A 24,924-nucleotide genomic window follows, 5' to 3' on the forward strand; every position below is an offset into this window, starting at 1 on the left:
GAGTGCAGTGGCACAATCTCTGCTCACTGCAACTTTCACCTCCCGGGTTCAAGTGATTCTCCTGCCTCAGCCTCCCTCTCAGTAGCTGGGATTACAGGCATGTGACACCACGCCTGGCTAATTTTTATATTTTTAGCAGAGATGGGGTTTCACCATGTTGGCCAAGCTGGTCATGAACTCCTGACCTCAAATGATCTGCCTGCCTCGGCCTCCCAAAGTACTGGGATTACAGGCATGAGCCACTGCGCCATGCCCCGACATGTTCTTAAAGAGCAGAAAAACATGTAACGCTTAGTTCACTTGAAAGCCTTCCATGGAATACATTTCAGTGAGTGACAGACACAATGTTTTTGTTCCATTAGAAGTATTTTATTTTAAAGTACACTTGGAATTTTAAATGTGTACAAATTCAGAGGTTTAAAAAACTTCGAAAGTCAGACACAGAATTTAGGAAGCTGAAGGCTGAGAGTCTCCCTTCTCACTTAATCCATGCTTTATTTTGCATTCCTCACAGGTAAGGAGGCAGTGCCTAGAAGAGAAGCAAAAATAGACAGTGGTTTGTACTTTGACACTGGAAGCCCTAGTCTTTACATAATATATTATTCTTATTATTTTAACATAATCTTTTTAATAGAGATGTGGGGGGAGTCTATCTATGTTGCCCAGGCTGGTCTCGAGGGCTCAAGGGATCCTCCCACCCAACACTCTTGAGTAGCTGAGACTACAGGCATGAACCACTGCACCTGGCTTTAACACAATATTAGAGATATAGTCTATGCTAAAGTTCACTAGCCTTGTTTTTTCAGAAATAATAGGAGTATTCTCCCATTCTGTAGGTTGCCTGTTCACTCTGAAGGTAGTTTCTTTTGCTGTGCAGAAGCTCTTTAGCTTAATAACATCCCATTTGTCAATTTTGGCCTTTGTTACCATTGCTTTTGGTGTTTTGGACATGAAGTCCTTGCCCATGCCTATGTCCTGAATGGTATTGCCTAGGTTTTCTTCTAGGATTTTTATGGTTTTAGGTCTAACATTTAAGTCATTAATCCATCTTGAATTAATTTTTGTACAAGGTGTAAGAAAGGGATCCAGTTTCAGCTTTCTACATATGGCTAGCCAGTTTTCCCAGCACCATTTATTAAATAGGGAATCCTTTCCTTATTTCTTGTTTTTGTCAGGTTTGTCAAAGATCAGATGGTTGTAGATGTGTGGTATTATTTCTGAGGGCTCTGTTCTGTTCCATTGATCTATATCTCCTGTTTTGGTACCAGTACCATGCTGTTTTGGTTACTGTAGCCTTATTATTACACTTTAAGTTTTAGGGTACATGTGCACAACGTGCAGGTTTGTTACTTATGTATACATGTGCCACGTTGGTGTGCTGCACCCATTAACTCGTCATTTACATTAGGTGTATCTCCTAATGCTATCCCTCCCTCCTCCCCCCACCCTGCAACAGGCCCTGGTGTGTGATGTTCCCCTTCCTGTGTCCAAGTGTTCTCATTGTTCAGTTCCCACCTATGAGTGAGAACATGTGGTGTTTGGTTTCTTGTCCTTGCAATAGCTTGCTGAGAATGATGGTTTCCAGCTTCATCCATGTCCCTACAAAGGACATGAACTCATCCTTTTTATGGCTGCATAGTATTCCATGGTGTATATGTGCCACATTTTCTTAATCCAGTCTATCATTGTTGGACATTGGGTTGGTTCCAAGTCTTTGCTATTGTGAATAGTGCCACAATAAACATACGTGTGCATGTGTCTTTATAGCAGCAGGCTTTATAATCCTTTGGGTATATAACCAGTAATGGGATGGCTGGGTCAAATGGTATTTCTAGTTCTAGATCCCTGAGGAATCGCCACACTGACTTCCACAATGGTTGAACTAGTTTACAGTCCCACCAACAGTATAAAAGTATTCCTATTTCTCCACATCCTCTCCAGCCCCTGTTGTTTCCTGACTTTTTAATGATCGCCATTCTAACAGGTGTGAGATGGTATCTCATTGTGGTTTTGATTTGCATTTCTCTGATGGCCAGTGATGATGAGCATTTTTTCATGTGTCTTTTGGCTGCATAAATGTCTTCTTTTGAGAAGTGTCTGTTCATATCCTTTGCCTACTTGTTGATGGGGTTGTTTTTTTCTTGTAAATTTGTTTGAGTTCTTTGTAGATTCTGGATATTAGCCCTTTGTCAGATGAGTAGGTTGCAAAAATTTTGTCCCATTCTGTAGGCTGCCTGTTCACTCTGATGGTAGTTTCTTTTGTTGTGCAGAAACTCTTTAGTTTAATTAGATCCCATTTGTCAACTTTGGCTTTTGTTGCCATTGCTTTTGGTGTTTTAGACATGAAGTCCTTGCCCATGCCTATGTCCTGAATGGTATTGCCTAGGTTTTCTTCTAGGGTTCCTATGGTTTTAGATCTAACATTTAAGTCTTTAATCCATCTTGAATAAATTTTTGTATACGGTATAAGGAAGGGATCCAGTTTCAGCTTTCTACATATGGCTAGCCAGTTTTCCCAGCACCATTTATTAAATAGGGAATCCTTTCCCCATTTCTTGTTTTTGTCAGGTTTGTCAAAGATCAGATAGTTGTAGATATGTGGCATTATTTCTGAGGGCTCTGTTCTGTTCCATTGGTCTATATCTCTGTTTTGGTACCAGTACCATGCTGTTTTGGTTACTGTAGCCTTGTAGTATAGTTTGAAGTCAGGTAGCGTGATGCCTCCAGTTTTGTTCTTTTGGTTTAGGATTGACTTGGCAATGCGGGCTCTTTTTTGGTTCCATATGAATTTTAAGGTAGTTTTTTCCAATTCTGTGAAGAAAGTCATTGGTAGCTTGATGGGGATGGCATTGAATCTATGAATTACCTTGGGCAGTATGGCCATTTTCACGATATTGATTCTTCCTACCCATGAGCATGGAATGTTCTTCCATTTGTTTGTATCCTCTTTTATTTCATTGAGCAGTGGTTTGTAGTTCTCCTTGAAGAGGTCCTTCACATCCCTTGTAAGTTGGATTCCTAGGTATTTTATTCTCTTTGAAGCAATTGTGAATGGGAGTTCACTCATGATTTGGCTCTCTGTTGCTTGTTGTTGGTGTATAAGATGCTTGTGATTTTTGCACATTGATTTTGTATCCTGAGACTTTGCTGAAGTTGCTTATCAGCTTAAGGAGATTTTGGGCTGAGATGATGGGGTTTTCTAAATACACAATCATGTCATCTGCAAACAGGAACGATCTGACTTCCTCTTTTCCTAATTGAATACCCTTTATTTCTTTCTCCTGCCTGATTGCTCTGGCCAGAACTTCCAACACTATGTTGAATAGGAGTGGTGAGAGAGGGCATACCTGTCTTGTGCCAGTTTTCAAAAGGATGCTTCCAGTTTTTTCCCATTCAGTATGATATTGGCTGTGGGTTTGTCATAAATAGCTCTGATTATTTTGAGATATGTCCCATCAATACCTAATTTATTGAGAGTTTTTAGCATGAAGGGCTATTGGATTTTGTCAAATGCCTTTTCTGCATCTATTGAGATAATCATGTGGTTTTGGTCTTTGGTTCTGTTTATATGGTAGATTATGTTTATTGATTTGCATATGTTCAACCAGTCTTGCATCCCAGGGATGAAGCCCACTTGATCATGGTGGATAAGCTTTTTGATGTGCTGCTGGATTTGGTTTGCCAGTAGTCTATTGAGGATTTTTGCATCAATGTTCATCAGGGATATTGGTCTAAAATTCTCTTTTTTTTGTTGTGTCTGTGCCAGGCTTTGGTATCAAGATGATGTTGGCCTCATAAAATGAGTTAGGGAGGATTCCCTCTTTTTCTATTGATTGGAATAGTTTCAGAAGGAATGGTACCAGCTCCTCTTTGTACCTCTGGTAGAATTCGGCTGTGAATCCGTCTGGTCCTGGACTTTTTTTGGTTGGTAAGCTATTAATTATTGCCTCAATTTCAGAGCCTGTTATTTGTCTATTCAAGGGATTCAACTTCTTCCTAGTTTAGTCTTGGGAGGGTGTATGTGTCCAGCAATTTATCCATTTCTTCTAGATTTTCTAGTTTATTTGCATAGAGGTGTTTATAGTATTCTCTGATGGTAGTTTGTATTTCTGTGGGATCAGTGGTGATATCCCCTTTATCACTTTTTATTGCATCTATTTGATTATTCTTTTCTTCTTTGTTAGTCTTGCTAGCCGTCAATCAATTTTGTTGATCTTTTCAAAAAAACCAGTTCCAGGATTCATTGATTTTTTGAAGGGTTTTTTGTGTCTCTATCTCCTGAAAATTTTTACAATCTACACATCTGACAAAGGGCTAATATCCAGAATCTACAAAGAACTCAAACAAATTTACAAGAAAAAAACAACCCCATCAAAAAGTGGGCAAAGGTTATGAACAGACACTTCTTAAAAGAAGACATTTATGCAGCCAACAGACACATGAAAAAGGCTCACCATCACTAGTCATCAGAGAAATGCAAATCAAAACCACAATGAGATATCATCTCACACCTGTTAGAATGGCGATCATTAAAAAATCAGGAAACAACAGGTGCTGGAGAGGATGTGGAGAAATAGGAATACTTTTACACTGTTGGTGGGACTGTAAAGTAGTTCAACCATTATGGAAGACAGTGTGGCAATTCCTCAAGGATCTAGAACTAGAAATACCATTTGACCCAACCACCCCATTACTGGGTATATACCCAAAGGATTATAAAGCCTGCTGCTATAAAGACACATGCACACGTATGTTTATTGTGGCACTATTCACAATAGCAAAGACTTGGAACCAACCCAAATGTCCAACAATGATAGACTGGATTAAGAAAATGTGGCACATATACACCTTGGAATACTATACAGCCATAAAAAAGGATGAGCTCATGTCCTTTGCAGGGACACAGATGAAACTGGAAACCATCATTCTCAGCAAACTATTGCAAGGACAAAAAACCAAACACCGCATGTTCTCACTCATAGGTGGGAATTGAACAATGAGAACACTTGGACACAGGAAGGGGAACATTACATACCGGGGCTTGTTGTGGGGTGGGGGGAGGGGGGAGAGATAGCATTAGGAGATATACCTAATGTAAATGATGAGTTGATGGGTGCAGCACACCAACGTGGCACATGTATACATATGTAACAAACCTGCATGTTGTGCACATGTACCCCAGAACTTAAAGTTTAAAAAAAAAAAGAAATAATAGGAGTTGTTGCTTGGTTTATGACCCCCAGAATTTCACCCCTCAAAGAGCCAATAATGAGCTTTATGTTGAAACAGATGGTTGTATTTGTGGTCAGGGTCAGGCAGAGTTTGAACATCTTGATTCTTTTTGAATTCAAGTAATTTCTAACAATAGCATAAAAATTATAAACACACAGTGCATTGATCCAGGATTAAACTATATGCCTATGGAGTTAGATTTGGACACATATGTGCACATATATATATACATAATTTTTTAAATTAAAAAATCATGATACTTCCAGAATTTCTGGCTTATAGTTTGCCTAACTTGTCCCAGTTTCCTTAGGATACCAAGGAAAATGCACAGGTTCATTCTAGAATAATATTCGCATTTGAATATGAAATAGATGTCCTTGAGTCCCTTCTTGCATTAAAGTTTTATAATCTTACAAATTCAACAAACATTTACTGCTATGAGGAGTTGGCAACAGGATAACTTTGTTTATGCAGGACAGTGATAGGATGTGTTTTGAATGATAGAAAACTCATTCAATCTGGCTTGGGTGGGAAGGATTGCTTCAAAGGTAGCAAGGCCAGCAACTGCTATTGTAAAACCCTGAAGACATGGAGGAGGAACCCCTTTCTCTCACTTATTTCCCCCCATTGCTTTGAGAATAAAGTGAAAATCCTTAGCATGGCATAAATTCCTTCAGGAGCTGACCTCTACCTGCCTGGACTTCCAGCTTGTTCTCTGCCTTTCCCAATAGCTCTTTATGCTCCAGCCATAGGATGTATTTATGGTTCCCTTTAAAAATGAAAATTTCCCCTCTCTACATACTATTCCTGGCCCAGAATCCCCTTCTTCAACCCTGCTATAGCTCCTACTATAGCCATAGCTCCTGCTATATCTCCTCTTGTCATAGCTTCTGCTGTAGCTCCTACTACTTGAATCTATTAAGATTCAAGTCAAGCATCATCACTTGCTCCAAGAAGTCCTTAACGCCTATTCCTTAACCCTCCCCTCCACCTCAGCTGAGTTAAGTGCCCCACTCTACTTTCCTTTAATTAGAAAATCAAATAGCTTTGTAAATTATTGCCTCTCAGATTTGCTGGTAATGGCCCTTCACATAGGGCATAGCAATTCGTTATCAGCTATGAATGCAAGCCCACAGTGGGGCTGCCATGGCTGGCAGTGGGAAGGCAAAATGAAACCCCAGAACACAGAGCTTAAAGGAGCCCTGGAAACTAGTTACTTCAGTCACCTCCTTTCATAATGGACATTGTCTGAAAAATGTAGATTTCAGTCTTGTGTTCATAATTATTCTGGAATCCAAAGTGGGTTAACTGCAAAAGACACTCCTGAAATTGAAGAGGAAGAGGAAGAGGAAGCAGTCCTTTCCTTTACTTGTGCTACTTTTTCTTTCTTTTCCTGCACAGACCGGAATCATGTGGTCAATTCCTCCTCAGCAAGCTGACTCTAAAACACAACTTTGCAAGGATGGACTGAAGTTGATGTTGTCTGTAAATATGGAATTAATGATTCTTTGGTGGCCTTGCTTCTTGTAATGGGAAGAGTAAGGGTTTGGAAAACAGATTATCTGAGGTGACAGACCATTTTCCACCCACTGCTAATGGTGTCACCTTCAGAAGGTCTCCGCAGCTCTTTGGGTCTCATGCAGCTCATCAGAAAGAGACAGTATTAAGGCCCCATCTATCACTACAGGACTAGGGAACATGGCTTTCCAAAGTCACATAGTTAGAAAAAGAACTTGGGTGTTTTGACTTCTAGTCCAGTTTGTTTTCACCATATTGTGCTGCTTCTCAGATAGAACCCACTGTGAGCAGTGAGGGGTGTTTAGAGAAATGTGTCCCCAACACTAGTCTTGTAACTTCTATAGTAGAAATAGCTAATGTTTACTGAGCACTTACTGAGTGTCATGAATAATCATTTCTATTCTTTACATCTCATAAAAACTATCTTGATCACTATTTTATACAGATAAGGAAACTGAAGATCAGAGAGCTTAAGAAACTTGCAGGGTCACACAACTTAGTAAGTGGTAGAACTGGTTTTTAAACCAAGTACTATAACAGCAGAGGTGATGCCATTAACTCCAAAGTCGTACTGCCTATTTCCCCTATTTAGAATCATGATATATACAGTATTAACATAGAAAAAACTCTGAGAAGCTCTGCAGTAAAGAAACCTGTTAAAGTTTTGTGTAACTCTGTGGTGGTGGAAGCCATATCTGCTCATTGAGGAATTCTTTAGTAACTTGCACAATGTTTGAACACAGTAGATTCCCATTAAATATTTATCAAACAAATGAAATTGGTAAGTAAGTGTAATAACAAAGTTATTATTGAAGTTGGGTAACAACAACGCTAAACTTGAGGGTTAAAACTTTATTAACATGTGAATTTAAAAAATTGTGTTTAATATTATAAATAGTGAGTAATCTTTCATTTAATTTCTTATAATTACATTACAATCCCTCAACCAAACAGATTACAAACCTGTTATGCTGTGGACCAAAACCAGCCCCACGGAGCTGATCTTCAAAAAAATGGAATTTACTCTGGCATACTCCTATGTATGATACCTTTCCAAGGCCAAATCCCAAGAGACCAGCAACTGTAAAAGCAGGTTGGGAGAGATTAGTTGAGAATCTTCTCCATTAGTTATTTTCTAGAGCTTTAAAAATTAACGCTGGTAATTTTAAAATTAAAAGGACCATGCTAAATCAATGAATGAAGACTCTGAGAATGAAGTCTCTATTTAAAAAGAACAGGATTGGGAAGTGGAGACTTCCCCATCTCAACTTTGCACTGGTGGTGGAAAGGCCAGGACAGAGCAAGCCACAGTGCTGTCCTGGAGACAGATGGCCAGAGAGGGCCCACCTGTCAAGCAAATGGTTGAGGCCACAGGGGCAGGGGAAGGTGGCTGGGTTGTGGCTATAGGTAGCTTCCAAATCACTGGGTAGAAATGCCCCTAATCTTCCTTATGGCCTTGGAGTAGTGGAGAGCTTCAGTCCATCTTGCCTATAGGAGAGAGGTCACAAAGGAGAGGGACCCTCCTATGGAAGAGACCTCGAATCTGTTCCTCCTGCTAGGAATGAATGTGGTTTCAGACTATCAACTAAAATATGTCCTTTTTGTACATAAAAGATCTATTGATACCAGGTGAAGGAAGATGAAACCCCAAGTTTGTGGTTACTCTATTATTAGAAATCCCCTGATTCTTAAAAATTACTCATTTTTTATATCCATTGTAGAAAACATTTTGAAAAGACTGGCCAGGGCAAAAGAAGAAAATAAAAATCCATAAATGATCTATCATTCAGAGGCTCTGCTATTGATAATCTCATTATATATCCTGCCAGTCCCTCTTAGTCCATGCTTTAAGGATGGTCTAAGAAGAAGTCCCAGCTGCTAAGCTGTATATCAGAAAGTGTTGAGTGAACTAAGAAATGCAGAGTGGCAGAAAATAGGGGCTGATTTTTCCAAAAGTCAATACAGGCAGTTTAGTTAGGCTGGACATTCGTATCTCCAGTTGCTAGTAATGCCTTTTTTTCAAAGTTTTTATTTATTTATTACTTTTTTAAAAAATAGATACAAGGTTTCACCATGTTGCCCAGGCTGGTCTCGAACTCCTGGACTCAAGCAATCCACCCACCTCAGCCTCCCAAAGTGCTGGGATTACAGATGTGAGCCACCACACTTGGCGTGCTTTTTTATTTCTATGACTTACGTGCAACTTTGGGCAATGATCCAAATCTAGAATTAGCTGCCAAATAACCTAAGGAGTAATACAGAAAAACATTATTATTTCATTTCATAAATTAAATTATAAGTTATAAATTATAAGTTATTCTTAAAGTATAAAGAAACCTCCAAAATTTAAGACATAAAATTTCTTAAATGTATACATATTCTGACTTTAAAAAGATGATCTTGGCTGGGCGCAGTCACTTACGCCTGTAATCCAGCACTTTGGAGGCCGAAGCGGGCAGATCACCTGAGGTCAGGAGTTCGAAACCAGCCTGGCCAACATGGTGAAACCCCGTCTCCACTAAAAAAATACAAAACTTAGCCAGGCATGATGGCGGGTGCCTGTAATCCCAGGTACTCAGGAGGCTGAGGCAGGAGGATCGCTTGAACCCAGGAGGCGGAGGTTGCAGTGAGCTGAGATGGCACCGATGCACTCCAGCCTGGGTGACAGAGCGAGACTCCATCTCAAAAAAAAAGATCTTAAAGGAGTTATGATTCAATTCTCAGTTGAATTGAACTCCCAGATAGTCATTTTAGGCAAATTACAAATATTAGCTGTAATGTGTAGAAAAATAATATGAAAAAGACAGTTCAAGACTGATTCAAAGACATCAGGGAAAGGTAGGGCTAACAACAGTGTTCAAAGAGATTAGTCATCATCCTCTTTTTTTTAAAATTATACTTTAAGTTCTAGGGTACATGTGCACCCTCTTTTCTTTTTAAGTAACTCAACATAGAAAGTTTCCATTTGGAGATTCACAGTGTATATCATTATTTTACAATGCAAACAGTACAACTCATGGTAGTTAGAATAATGGCCTTTTAGAGATACCCACATCCGAATTCCTGAATAAGGTGAATATATTATGTCCCAAAAGGGGGATTAAGGTAGAAAATGGAACTAATGTTGCTAATCAGATGACTTTAAAAGAAAGAGATGATCAAGGTGTACCCAATGTCATCCTTCAGTGTGGAAGAGGAAACTGGTGACAGGCAGAGATATGGCAGCAACAGAAGAACTTGGCTCAATGTTGCTGACTTTACAGTCATAGGAAGGGGCCACCGGTTAAGAAATATGCATGGTTCTAGAAACGAGAAAGGAAAAGGAAGCCCAAGAGCCTCCAGAAGAACACAGCTGGGGCGACGCCTTGATTTTAGCCCAGTGAGATCCATTTCAGAATTCTGATTTCCAAGAACTGTAAGATAATACATTTGTGTTGTTTTAAGTCACTCTGTGGTAATTTGTTAGAGAAGTTATAGAAAACTGATATCAAACTCTGAAAAAAATATATTAGCATAGATGCAAAAAATGGTAGATGTCTTAGTCTGTTTTCTGCTGCTATAACAGAATACCATAGGCTGGATAATTTATAAAGAACAGAAGTTCACTTGGCTCACAGTTCTGGAGGCTGAGAAGTCCAAGAGCACAGAGCTGGCATGTAGTGAGGGTTATCCCATGGCAAGGAAGTGCAGGAAACAGAGAGCAAGAGGAGAGGCTGAACACATCCTTTTTATAAGGCACTCACTACCATGATAATGGTAGTAATCAATTCACGAGGGTGGAGCGCTCATAACTTAACCTCTTAAAGGCCCCACCTCTTGATACTGTTACAATGGCGGTTAAATTTCACCCTGAGTTTTGAAGGGGACATTCATACCACAAGCAGTAGATTTGGAGTATTTTAATACTTATAAGACATAATCCTGGCCGGGTGCGGTGGCTCTTGCCTGCAATCTCAGCACTTTGGGAGGCTGAGGTAGGCAGATCATTTGAGGTGGGCAGATCACTTGAGGTTAGTAGTTTGAGACCAGCCTGGCCAACATGGTGAAACCCTGTCTCTACTAAAAATACAAAAATTCGCTGGATGTGGTAGCACAGGCCTGCAATCCCAGCTACTAGGGAGGCTGAGGCAGGAGAATTGCTTGAACCCAGCAAGTGGAGGTCGTAGTGAGCCGAGATCACACCACTGCACTCCAGCCGGAGCGACAGAGCGAGACTCCATCTAAAAAACAAACAAATAGACAAACAAAAAACCCATAATCCCCATAGATGTCCCAGCCCCAATATTTTTATGTGTCAAAAATGATCTGAAAAATGCTATCTTCAAATTATAAAAATAAAATCATATTTAATATATGAACTTTATGGACAAGAATGATATTGGTCAAAGTGGGATTCTCCTAGATATGTGACATGTGGTTTTTGAGACCCAGAAAAGAACTAGGACTTCTTCCCTCATATTTACTGGTACAAATGTTCCTTTTAAGATCCTGGTAATCAAGGCTGGGTGTGATGGCTCATGCCTGTAATCCCAGCACTTTGGGAGGCTGAGGTGGGAGGATCACAAGAGCTCAGGAGTTCGAGACCAGCCTAGGCAATATAGTGAGACACTGTCTCTGCAAAAATTAAAAAAAAAATTAGCTGGGTGTGGTGGCATGTGTCTATAGACCCAGCTACTTGGGAAGCTGAGATGGGAGCGTCACTTGAGCCCAGGAGGTTGAGACTGCAGGGAGCCATTATATCACTGCACTGGATGAGGGTGAGACCCTGTCTCAAAAACAAACAAACCAAAAACCAACAAAACAAAACCCCAAGATCCCCATAAAATCCTGATAATCAGAAGCCAGGCATGGTGGCACATGCCTATAATCCCAGGTACTCAGGAGGTCTAGTGGCGAGGATTGCTTGAGCCCAACAGTTTGAGGACAGCTTGGGCAACATAGCAAGACCTCGTCTCATTAAAAAAATATATATATATAGCAAAATCCTGTTAATCAGCAGTGTTTGATAAAATGGGCTTAAACAAGATAGGGTGCCTTCTTGCCACCTGTGGACTAAGGAATGTCTCTGGGTTCTCTGGTCAGGTGGAGACAGGGAGGAGATGAAGAAGGAAGAACAGAGAGGAAAACAGGAAAACGCTAAGAGGCAGGGAGAGGTTATGTGGTGAGATGCAAGGCAGCTGCTGGTCCTTACGGTCTCTTGTATGGAGGAGACAGGGTGCCCTCCTCAGGCAGATGCAGCCTCTTGCCAAAAGAAATGGTGTGGTGGACACAGCTTAGGGTGGATTTCAGCTCCCCCCACCTCCTCCCTGCAACATCCTTATTTGTGCAGGGAACCATCTGTCTAACCATATACAGAGGCCTTGGGAGACACAGGACTCCGGCACAGAGAAAGGCACAGGATTGCTTCTCTGTAGTTCCTGTAAACAAAGCAAATTTATTATCTTACAGTTCTTGAGGTCAAAATGGGTCTTACTGGATGAAAACCAAGGTTTTAACTGTGTTCCTTAAATGGGCTGCATTCCTAACTGGAGGCTCAAGGGTTTCTTGCCTTTCTAGCTTCTTGAGGCTGCCCACATTCCTCAACTAATGGTCCCTTCCTCCATCTTCAAGGCCAACAATGTTGAGCTGAGGCCTCACATTGCCACCTCTCTGATTCCATCTTCAGATCCCGCCTTTCACTTGTAAGGACCCTTTCAATTACACTGGGCCCACCTGGATCACCCAGGATACTCTCCCTATTTTAAGGTCAGGTGATTAACAACCTTAATTCCATCTGCAACTTTAATTTCCTTTTGCCATGTAACCCAATATATTCACTAATTCTGGGGATTAGGATGCTTTCTGGGGAGATGGGGACTTAGGCTGAAAATAGGCAGAAGTCTGCATAAATACATCCTTCACCAAAAAATAAATGTCAAGGGCCAAAAAGCTGCCAGGAGGGTCACAGTAAACTGGGCTCTCTGAAATTAGATTATTTAACAAATATTGACTCTTACCTTGGTAGACTAGTCCCTGGGTGACAAGCATGCTTACAAGAGAAAAAGGCAGAGCTGTAAAGCAAAAATGTCCTTCAATATTGGTATTTTAAAAATTGGCACCTCACCTAGAAGTTAGGGAGAATTATTCTGAGCTTTTTCTCTTACCTTCCTTGGCAGTGAATTTTTATTCATTTGTTATTTTACTTATTCAACAAATATTTATTAAGTGCAGCATGGAGAATTTTCTTGGAATCTTCTCCAGTCACTTACCCTGAGGCACAGCATTAATTTGAACCCTATTCTACTTCATGTCTGACATCCACTTGTACTGAATGCCAACATGCACCAGATTCTAAGCACTACATATAATAAAGGCATCTTAGGGTATATGTACATTGACCTGTTGAATTTGGGAGTTGCCTTTAGCTATGTGTATATTTTGAAATTTTCAATCCTACACAAATGTTAAAAAGCAATACAATAAACTCCTACATACCCTTCATCTAGATTCATTAATTGTGAACATTTTGCCAAATTTGCTTTATCTCTTTCTAATTTTTCCTTTTTTGTCTGAGCCATTTGAGATTTGCAAACATTATGACTCTTTGTCACTAAATACTTCAGCAGTTGTCTTCTAAAAACAAGAATGTTTCCCTACATAATTACACCACCATTAGCATGGTCAAAACATTTATATTTCTTGAACACTCATACTCAAGAAAAATTATATTAACTTATACACAATCGTTTTTCAAATCTCTCCAATTGGCCCAGTAGCTGTGGGTTTTTTCCAACTCAGAAATTCAGGAGTCATACGTTACACATACTCTCCTAAGTGCTTTAGTCTAGGACAGTTCCTTGCCTTTCTTTCTCTTTTTCATGACATTTTGTCTTACAATTTGGATTTGCCTGAAAATCCAAATTAAAGATTACAAGATGACTATGTTCATGTTAAACATGTGTAATGTTTAGCTATAATTTTAAAACAGGAAATTTAGTCTGAGAAAGGCAATTTCTAGTTCTGTCCATCAATATGTGTCAAATGACTTCTTTCAAAAGCAGAGAGTAGTGATAAACATGTAGCTCTTTCTAGTTCAACCAAGACAAATCAAATAGCAACCAATTTTTCCACTCATAGCTACCCCATAGTGGGCAAATTGGTCATACTGAAGTGTTAATCTACTAGGGCCCAATTAAATTTTCTGACAACTCATAAGTTGTCAGAAAACACATGAATTTCTGGAAGCACAGTCAGTAATCCCATAATGTATAAAGAATATCAACTTCTAGAAAGTATTATTTCTAAAACAGGTGACACTAAATTTGAATGACTTAAGAAATCAAAATGAGTATTTCAAAGTATAAATTATCCACACATCAGCAATGTTGCAAAATATCAAGACTGTATCTACAGGTTCTACTCTGCCATTTTCAAATGCTGTATCACACATTTTTTTAATTGGAAGGGACCTTAATGCACAGCCTGAATTCACACTCTTGTCTAATGTGAGGCAGGCTCAGAAAGAGGAAGTGACTCAGCTGAAAATGTTATTTCAGAGACAGTGTAAGAGAAGTATTAATGGAACACGGCCATTCTTCATTCATTAGAGAAATATCGATTAGGTATTTTCTATGAACAGGGCACTGTGCTAGGCTCTAGAATGAAGTTTCAGATGAACTTGACATTATTTCTGAACCCTGTGAAACTTAGAGTCTGGTAGAATGTAGGAAGGTCCACTCTTTGGGAGTCAGCAAATTCTAAATAATTGTCTTGGTACACGTTCTTGGTCACATATTCTTGGTAAAGGGAAGAGTTATGTGTGCATCACTTTTTGCTAAGTGAGGTAAAGTGCTCCTTAATCAGATATTATCTCTGCCCTAAAAAAGGTCTGAACTTGGATTTAAACTCTAAACATCCCTGAATATCAGAGTTCATCAGATATTTATGCAAAGTCTCTGCTCAAACGTAAGTCATTACCACAATTCTAATATGATATTTAGGCAGTTTACTGCCACAAATACAGTGTTAGGTGCAATTACCTCTCTTCCAGAAACTTTCTTCCTGACATTCTCGCATAATCTTTGAGATCTCTGCTCTGTGGATGTGCAGTTTTGATTTTGGACAAAACAACAGGCTCTGTAAGGAAAGTTATATGGTGAGCTAACTGAGATCATTGAAAAATCACCCACTTTGTTTTCTACAGAAGAGAACAGGGAGGTCTCTTCACTTGTTACACAGTGTGTGTTCTCTACCGGAGGCAGCCCAAAGCAATTATCAGTTTCCAAGAGTGCTTTCTCACTGGGAACACTGATGGACTTAGGCAACAGAAGAATTCTAGTCGGAGAGTGGGAGTGATTCACTGACTGGCGCAGGCAGCAGATTTGCAGGCAGCAGATTTGCGATTAGGCTGAATCCCTGCTGAGGCCACATTTCCTTCCCTACCTCCATGCCTCTATGTGGTTTACTATACCTAGAATGCTGTTCACTCCCTTCGCCTGACTGGCCTTAACACCCAGCTGAACATTGTCTCCTGGGTGAGGAAAGAGATTTTCCCTATAGCACAATATTTAGACATTGAGCATCACACTCAGAGAACCTATGTATATGCACTTCTGTATGCATTTTTAGACTGTGGACTGCTTTTTATTATTCGACATAGTTTAGTTTACTTTCAATCTGGATGCTTTTTTTTACACATTTATAAGTGGTGTGCACATAATTTCTGGTGCAACTATTGACATGGTTGACATAACTTTTTATTAGTTCTGTAGTATTTTTTGGAAATTATTTATTAAAAATTTAAAAAAATTTTAATTGTTGTGGGTACATAGTAGGTTCTGCAGTGTTTTTTTTTTTTTTTTTTGATAGGGTCTCATTTTGTCACCTGGGCTAGAGTGCAAGGGTGTGATCTTGGCTCACTGCAGACTCTACCTTCCAGGTTAAAGCAATCCTCCTGCCTCAGCTCTCCTAGAAGCTAGGACTATAGTGACAGTGGGGTTTTGCCATGTTGCCCAGGCTGCTCTCAAACTCCTGAGCTCAAGCAATCTGCCCTCATCGGTCTTCCAAAGTGCTAGGATTACAGGCGTAAGCCACTGAGCCCAGCCTTGCGGTGTTTTTTTAATCAAGTTCATATGCTATCATCTAGACCAACTCCCATCTTTTACCATTCCTTTGGCTTTGTAGGTACATATGCTTTAATCACTCGCTCTTGTCCACATTCTCCACTCCTTCCCCTCTGCCCATCACAACCATTCTGAGTGCTTAATGTGGTTCTTTTATTTCTATCCATTCTTGCAAAATGTTCATTATTTTGGGTGAATGTATCTTTTTAATGTAAATAGCACTGTTTTATATATTCTATTCTTCAAATATTCTCAACTCAGCTCTATGCTTTTAAGATCCACCCATGTTGCTGTATTCATCTAGTCTGCTGCTTCTAACTGCTGCATAACTGTGCACAATGTCTCTGAGTTCCTACCACCTCATGTTCCCTTATGGACCCATGAGAGAACATTTTTCAGACATGAAACTAGAAGTAAAGCTCAGGGTGTGCATATTCTCACTGTGACAGAGTCTTGCTAGACCGCTCTCAATGGTTGCAGTCTCCACTCCTACCCGCAGGGCCTGAACATTCCCTTATGGCTCCGTAGCCTGTGTAAGAGCTAGGTATGGGTAAAGAAGATTCCAAGCAAGTTAAAGAAAGAATTTTCTAACACTTGGAATTATCCAGTTTTCTAAGCTGATAGGTATAAAGTAATATTTATTATCCTGTCTGTACTTCTTTGATAACGAATGTGTTTGACTATCTCTACATATTTTTCAGCTACACTGCCCTTCTCCTCTAGTTGTCAGGCAATTCCTGTAATTGGATCTGGGTTGTAATCTTTTGTTATATATTGGCTCATTAATTCTTTTTGTGGAAAAATACATATAACATTTGCCATTTTGACCATTTTATTTTTATTTTTTTTAGAGACAGGGTCTCGCTCTGTCACCCAGGCTGGAGTATAGTGGTGCCATCATAGCTCACTGCAGCCTCGAATTCCTGGGCTCAAGTTAACCTCCCACCTCAGCCTCCTGAGTAGCTGGGACTATAGGTGCACACCATCATGCCCGGCTAATTAAAAAAACCATTTTTTAATACAGCTGGGGGAGGCGTGGGGGGCGGTTCTCACTATGTTTCTCAGGCTGGTCTTGAACTCCTGGCCTCAAGTGTTTGTCCCACTTTGGCTTCCCAAAGTGCTGGGGTTACAGGTATGAGTCACCATGCCTAGCCCCATTAAATTTTTTTTTTTAAATTTAACTTGTTCCTTACTATAGAAGTCACACTCATATTTCCTTGTTTGTGAATTATTTATGTGTGTTATTTGCCATTTATCTCCAAGGTTTTAGTGTTTTTCTGGTTGAGGTGCAGCTCCTTAACTCTTGAAGTGTGGTTTGATTGTGCTGATCTTGCCACTGTCTTTTTTAGACTCTTTCTGTGTAATAGATGTCAATGTACAGATGGTCACCATTTCTTGAGCACTTTGTATGGGCCTGGTCCTGTGCCAAGCACTTTACACGCATGATGTCAATAAAAGGGGTGGAGAAACCCTCTGGCACCAGTGTCTGTGGAGCTCTACAAACAGTCCAAATGGGCAACCTCCCTCTTCTTTCCCTGCAACTCCTCAAGGCACAGTGCAAAGATGCAGTAAGTCCCAGGGTGAGTCACAGCAGCAGGAGAAGGAGTTGCTCTCAGTCTCCACTTACCTTCCTTCCTTAGCACAGGCATGCCTCCAGATGCCCAGGGTGAATATTTGCTCTTGCTCTTGGATGTGCCTGGGGCAGAAATAAGGACTGCCTCCCCTTAATAAACAAATGCACACACCCTGGCTATCACAATTGCTTCCAGTCCTGCAGTCAGCCTGTAATACCAGGCTTTGGGAGGCTGAGGCGGGCAGATCACTTGAGGTCAGGAGTTCAAGACCAGCCTGGCCAACATGGTGAAACTTCATCTCTACTAAAAATGCAACAATTACATGGTGGCAGGTGCCTATAATCCCAGCTACTCGGGAGGCTGAAGTAGGAGAATTGCTTGAACCCAGGAGGTGGAGGTTGCAGTGAGCCAAGATTGTGCCACAGCACTCTAGCCTGGATGACAGAGTGAGACTCCATCTCAAAAAAAAAAAGGATCTCTGGTTATCATTTTCTGTATAGCCAGGAATGTTTGATGACTCTCCATTTCACAGAGGCAACTCAGGTGTCCAAATAATTCTCCTTGTGACTTTCTATCATTTGTCTGTTTGCCTCGCCTAAACTTTGCTCCTTAAACATTACTGCTATTACACTATTTTTAGCTTGAACATGAATGCCATTGACCCATCAAATGCTTTCTCTTTTCTTCATTGATGTATTCCTGAAATACACAATATCGATTCCTAACAAGTTGAAAAATTGTTTCCATGTTAACACTTGGGTTCTCAATCTGCTAGCTAATTAGTAATAAAGGACTCTGCCACCCTGAACAGGAACGCCTGTCAGCAGCATAGGATTAGTGTGATTACTTACAGTAATAAAAATGTAAAAAAATAAGCAAAATATCGCCTGTAATCTCAGCACTTTGGGAGGCTGAGGTGGGAGGATCATTTGAGCTCAGGAGTTTGAGACCAGCCTGGGCAATATAATAAGACCCCCATCTCTAAAAAATAAATGAAAGGATAAATAAAAATAAATAAGCAACATGTATCATTCTGTTAGAGTCTATTAAGAGTTTTGCTCTGCTATCAGAAACCTCTTCAGTCACTGACAGTTCATCTAAGAGTTAGTAAGGCTGGATTACAAACAGGAAAGAGTAAAGAAAGGGATTTTTTTTTTTTTTTTTTGAGACAGAGTCTCGCTCTGTTGCCAGACTGGAGTGCAGTGGCCTGATCTCCGCTCACTGCAAGCTCCGCCTCCTGGATTCGTGCCATTCTCCTGCCTCAGCCTCCTGAGTAGCTGGGACTACAGGCGCCAGCCACCATGCCCGGCTATTTTTTTGTATTTTTAGTAGAGATGGGATTTCACTATGTTGGCCAGGATGGTCTCGATCTCTTGACCTCGTGATCCACCCGCCTCGGCCTCCCAAAGTGCTGGGATTACAGGCGTGAGCCACCGCGCCCAGCCAAGAAAGAGTTTTGTAAATACAATTTTAAATTTTAAATTTTAAATTTCAGCCTCTTTTCAAAGCAGCTGAAAACACACTTTCCTTCCCCAACCTATTTTCCCTAAGCCCATCCAACAAAGTGCCAGACTGAAAAAAATAAGATGACTGGTTAAAGTTGAAATTTACTAAAAATCCTATGATATATATTTTTTCAGATGGCAGGTCCTGCAATTAAAAGTATACCTGACCAGGCATGGTGGCTCACGCCTGTAATCCCAGCACTTTGGCAGGCCTAGATAGGAGGATTAATTGAGGCCAGGTGTTTGAGACCAGCCTGGGCAATATAGTGAGACCTCATGTCTAACCACAAAAAAAATTAGCCAGGCATGTGGGCCTGCACCTGTCATCCCAGTTAAGTGAGAAGCTCAAGTAGGAGGATCACTTAATCCAGCAGTTTGAGACTGCAGTGAGCCATGACTGCACCACTGCACTCCAGTCTGGGTGACAGTGTGAGATCATGTCTCAATCAATGAATCGATCAATAAATATAAAAGTATACCTGCTTGCTTGGTGGTGGAAAATTGGGATCTTTATCTTGGTTTCCACGAGCAGACGCTGAAGCCATGATGACTTTGTGCTTGCTCTTCTTCCAGTTGTTTATCCTCTGCTTACTCCTTGATCCAGTGTCTAAGGAAGGTAGAAGAGAATCACTATGCCATGACTAAATGTTTGTATCAAGCTTAAAAGCATCCTGAGGATCCACTGGAGTTATTTGGAAAATGTGTTTTTCCTTTTGTCATTAGTCCATCTGCAAACTCAACTTCCAGTGCTCCTCTTCCACCAGCACACACACATGCACTCACTAATGGGGACAGATCAGATTTAGAATAGAGTGGAAATACCACACTGTGCACTGAGTGTCGATTATGTGCCAGGCCAGGGGATATGAAGAAGGATAAGACAAGATCACCGCTGTGAAGGAATTCACAGTCCAAAAGGGGAGATAGACAAGTCAACAGTTACACAACATGAAAAGTATGCATGGGATGCTAAGGAAGAAAAGAAAGCAGGGTCCATTCCATCTAGTCATGTCACAAAGGAACTAGGACTCCTAAGCTTTCAGGAGGATCTGTGGAGGGTAGATGGACTCTGGGGCAGGAGGACCAGGTTGGAAGGTGGTGCACTAGTCCAGACAAGGAGTTACAGGGACCTGAACAAAGACCCTGGTGGGAATTTAGCATCTTTGATAGAGATGCTAAATTTGGGTTTGGAAATGTTGGATTTGGGTGCCTGTGGGGGCAAACAGTGGAATTAGCCACTGTTAATATTTGACGATTTGGGTCTAGAGTTCCACAACAGGGGTAGGCTAGAGAGATGAAGTTGGGAGCTGCCATCATAGAGATGAGAGTTAAAGCAGGGAACTTTAATAAATGTGTCTAAAAACAGTACTGGAGAATATGAACCCTGAGCCCAAGGGAATATCGAAAAGAGAAGAAAGAAAGATTAAAAAAAAAAAAGGAGGCCAAGGAAATGACTGAGAAGGAATAGCTGATATAGAGGGGAGGGAATTTCTGAAGGAGAGAGTGAATCATCAACACCATCACATGGCTTAGAAAAGTGGACCCTGGATTTGGCAATGACGGACACAATCCGGGTGGACTTTGAGCCTCCTCCTGCCCCCAGTGGCCACTGCATTCTGCAGCCCTGAACTCTACCTCTACCTCTGCTTTTCTTCTGCAAAATGAACCTCTTATATACAATTCTGTTTCCTACATCAGTTACTAAACTTTGAGGCATTTGAGCCAAGGGGACCCGTACTCGCACCAAGTTTCATCACAGGTGTCTAATGTGATTACAGGGGCAGCACGGTGCCCTGCACGGGAAAGTACTGGGGTCAGAGAGACCAGAGTTCAAATCGTGACTCTTTACCCCTGCGATCCCTGTGCTTTGGTGCAAATGACTTAATCCGTCTCTGCCTCAGCTTTCTCCACTGTTAATTGGGCATAATGGACACAACAATGGTGAGGGGCTCTTGCAGGAATGAAGACTAGGATGAGGATGAGGATGAGGGATACGTCCATAAAGCCCCTGCACACTTTCCATTTCCTGAGCACTCCCGGGAAGTCTTTGCTGACCACGCCAAATTAGATTATCTTTGCTTAGCCATTAGGCCGCTGCTCTATATTGGGAGGCAAATATACCTCTCAGCTTCGGTGGCCAGGTCCCCTGGCACCCACTTAGTTCTCAGTCTGCACCTAAAAGCAAGCCTTCCGAGGGTCTTGCCTTGCAGGTGTAGCTCCCACCCCCCACGCTGGGGTGGTCCGGGGACCCTCGTTTCTTCAGTGGTGGGGAAGGGACCCGTGGGTTCCTGGGTGCTGACCGACGAATGTGCGGAGGCGGGCGCGGCCCAGCATGGGGGGCGGGGGTGCTTCTTAGGATGGCTTGGAGCGGGGCGCCTGCAGGGCTGGACGGCGGGCGGGGGACACTGCACTTTCTGATGCGGTCGGGGAAGCCGGGAGTCAGCCTACTGGAGTCCGCTGCCATCCCTGGCCAGAAGCAGCCAGCGCCACCCCAAGCTCCCCAGCCCCTCGCCCGTGCCGGGGCCGCCGGGGTCCGAGTTAGGGGAGAGTGGGGGGCGGCCACCGCTGCGCCGCGCGGCCTTCGAAGGACTGCCCTGCGGCGCCGCGTTTCCCCGAGGCCACCCCCTCCCAGCGTCAACACTCCCCGGGGCGGGGGCTCACCTGTGTGGTCTGGGTCGCCTCCGAGGCCGAGTCCCTCGTTGCCAAGCCCAGCAGGCCTCGCTCCCCCGCGACTGCACCGCCGGCCCGCTCCAGCTTCCCGAGTACCCCACCTGTCTCCCCGGCTTCCTTCCGGCCCTTTGTGTTTTCTTCTCTTGCTCCGCCCCCTCGCCTGCCCGCTAAGCACTTAAGCTGGCGAAGTCACCCTACTGCCACCTGGCAGTCACTTTCGCTGTTGGTGGCAACCCAGGCTGGAACCCAGCTCTTGCGGGAACCCTGCCCCATCCTTGAGGCTTGTCCCGATACCGAGTAGGTTCTAGTTCCTTTGTGCCTTCCAAATGACTCCCTTCCTCCAGCAATCACAGCCGCAACAGCCATGTATTGCGCCCCCCGCCCTAGGCCAGGCGTGGGCATCACCTTTGCACTCCTTTCTGCAGCCGTGTGTGGTGCCCACTGTGACCTGCACTTCACAGACGGGTCATCTGAGTTGTGCAGGCCACTAAGGGAGCCTGGAGTCAACCCCAGGCCTGCTTGGCTCCCAGGCCTTCTCTTTCCATTGCTCTTTGTCGGTCCCCTGCTGCCTCCTGTCCCTCCCCAACTCTGACTTGTGGAGGGAAGCCGTTGACATGTGGGGGTACCTTTAATACCGATATCACTTGTTACCGGAGAGGGGTCCCGATCCAGACCCCAAGCGAGGGTTCTTGGACTTCTCGCAAGAAAGAATTCGGGGTGAGTCCGTAGAGTGAGAGCAAGTTTATTAAGGAAGTAAAGAAACAGGCCGGGCGCGGTGGCTCACGCCCATAATCCCAACACTTTGGGAGGCAAAGGCAGGCAGATCACTTGAGCTCAGGAGTTCAGACCAGCCTGGCCAACATGGTGAAACACTCTCTCTACTAAAAATACGAAAAGTTAGCCAGGCGTGGTGCTCTATGCCTGTAATCCCAGCTACTCGGGAGGCTGAGGCAGGAGAATCGCTTGAACCCGGGAGGCAGAGGTTGCAGTGAGCCGAGATTGCGCCACTGCACTCCAGCTTGGGCGACAGAGCCAGACTCTGTCTCAAAAAAAAAAAAAAAAAAAAAAAACAAGAAGAAGAACAACAAAAAAAAATGGCTACTCCACTGGCAGAGCAGCTGTGTGGGCTGCTTAGCTAATTGTATTGGTAGTTATTTCTTGATTCTATGCTAAACAAGGGGTGGATTATTCATGAATTTTCCAGGAAAGGGGTGGGCAATTCCCCGGAACTGAGGGTTCCTTCACTTTTTAGACCATATAGGGTAACTTTCTGACGTTGCCATGGCACTTGTAAACTGTCATGGCCCTGGTGGGAGGGTCTTTTATCAGGCTAATGCATTAAAATTAGCATTTAATGAGTAATGAGGACGACCAGAGGTCACTTTCATGACCATCTTGATTTTGGTGGGTCTTGGCTGGCTTCTTTACTGAGTCCTGTTTCATCAGCAAAGTCTTTGTGACCTGTACCTTGTGCCAACCTTCTATTTCATCCTGTGACTAAGAATGCTGAACCACCTGGGAAGGCAGCCCAATAGGTTTTAGCCTTATTTTACTCAGTCCCTACTCAAGATGGAGTGGCTCTTGTTCAAACACCTCTGGACACAGTTACCCCGGCCATGGCTGACAAAGTTTTCTGAGCTGAGCTGCCAGGACTGACTGAGTGTGATGACTTGGAGAGAGGCTGTGGATCTCCACTGAAGGCCCTCTTCATTTCTCACCTTTTCCTATTGCGCGAATTGGTCCCTGTACCTGTGGCCGCTTCCTCCTCACGCCTCCCCGATCCACACCTCCAACTTGTTGTTTCTCAGATTCACACAGCTCTTTTCCACCGGAGGCCCTCCCCTGCCTGCAGCCTCTCCCGATTGGTCCTGTCCTGGCTTTTTCCTACTCCTTCTTTTTGACTGTTCCTCAGGAAAATCTTCCTTGACCCCAGCCTAAGGCAGGCCTTTCTTCTTTTTCATAGCACAGGACACTATTGTTTTCCTTCATAGCACTTATCACAACTCATTATGTACTTATTAGTGTGTTCATTTATATAAAGCCTATTTTCCCTGCTGCAGAGTAATCTTCATGAGGTTCAGAACAAGGTGGTGTCAGTTTTGTTCACCATTGTGTAGCATCTTGGATATAGAAGGGGCTCAATAAATATTTGTTGAATGAATGAATGAATGAATGAATGAATAAGTGAGCCTAGGTTCAATGACTGTCAAGATACTGTTGTTTTGGATGGTTCATTTCCCTAGTAGATCCTCCAGACCACATTCCTCCATGGATTCACTGGTTTTCTCCCCACCAAAGTGTGTCTTATTTTCTTTTCACTCCTTTTTCCACCTCCAAATTAAAGGGAATATAATTCTATTGCTAATTTCACATTGCATTACCAGAAATCAGAAAAAATCAGCTGGTTTGAACAGAACAGCTTTCTAATAGGTTTTGTGATTTAACAGAACAACCCTCCATTACACTGAAGTCAGCCTTCTAACAAATAACCTAAGTGGCATTTGTCCTTTAACATCTTGCTATGGTATGCAAGATGTTATACCTGTTATACATATGTGTCAGCTGCGCTTCTGGTCTCCCATGACCTTATTATTTTTTTTTCTTTTTAGAGATGGGAGTCTTGCTATGTTGCTCAGGCTGGAGTGCAGTCCAGGCCCCCACCCTCATCTCTACTTTCCACCAAATAGGCCATTGACTACCTTAAATAGCAAGAAGTCATCATATGTAACGTGCATCGGTTATGGCCAATTGGTATTTGTTGGGCAAATCTGATGTGTCCATGTATTGTTCTAGCACTTTCAAAGATAATAGAAAAAGACATGAGTCTTTTCCACAAAGGATATATCAATTCCCAAAGAATAATAATAAATATACATTGCCGTAGAAGTCTATGACCCTCAACAGAGCCTTTCTTAGGCTTTGCTTCAGCATCCTACAGGGCCTCTGGATCATGACCTGATCCAAAATTGATTATCACCGGCTAATGCTATGAACAATGTGGTTGATTTAGAAAGTGTCAAACCATCCGGCAGGTTTCAGCTTAAACTCTTTCCACAGCCCTACACTGACCTTAGCCAAGATCTGAATTCATTAGCAGGGCCCTGAGTGATTCAGCTCCTGCCTGCCTCTCCAATGCAGCCATCTGAGGCCCTCCCAGGGCCTTCTGGAGTGACTCATGTTCTCTCCTTTCATGCTTTTATGTGCACTGGAGAGTCAGCCTGAATCAGCCTTCCTCTGCTTCTCCACCTCTCTCTTACTCATTCTTGAAGACTGGGCTCTGAGGTCACCTCCTCGTGGATGCCATGCAGACTCAAGTTTAGTTTC

General features: G+C 42.4%; 1 protein-coding gene across 2 annotated transcripts; it reads right to left on the reverse strand.

The window, feature by feature from the left end:
- Positions 1-347: 347 nt before the first annotated feature.
- Positions 348-21,883, reverse strand: OCIAD2 (OCIA domain containing 2). Of its 2 annotated transcripts, XM_004038653.4 has the most exons (7): positions 21,592-21,883; positions 19,410-19,537; positions 14,769-14,865; positions 12,747-12,800; positions 8,948-8,995; positions 7,714-7,831; positions 348-529 (listed from the first exon to the last, which is right to left on the reverse strand). In XM_004038653.4, exons 2-7 carry the CDS (start codon positions 19,473-19,475, stop codon positions 448-450), a joined length of 465 nt encoding a protein of 154 aa, XP_004038701.1. In that variant the 5' UTR covers positions 19,476-19,537; positions 21,592-21,883; the 3' UTR covers positions 348-447. The 2 variants fall into 2 exon arrangements, with proteins under 2 accessions (XP_004038701.1, XP_055241557.1); XM_055385582.2 differs by lacking the exons at positions 14,769-14,865; positions 21,592-21,883 and having other exon boundaries at positions 19,410-19,539.
- Positions 21,884-24,924: the final 3,041 nt, after the last annotated feature.

This window comes from Gorilla gorilla, chromosome 3 (genome assembly GCF_029281585.2).
Source record: "Gorilla gorilla gorilla isolate KB3781 chromosome 3, NHGRI_mGorGor1-v2.1_pri, whole genome shotgun sequence".
In the NCBI taxonomy this organism is placed as follows: domain Eukaryota; kingdom Metazoa; phylum Chordata; class Mammalia; order Primates; family Hominidae; genus Gorilla; species Gorilla gorilla.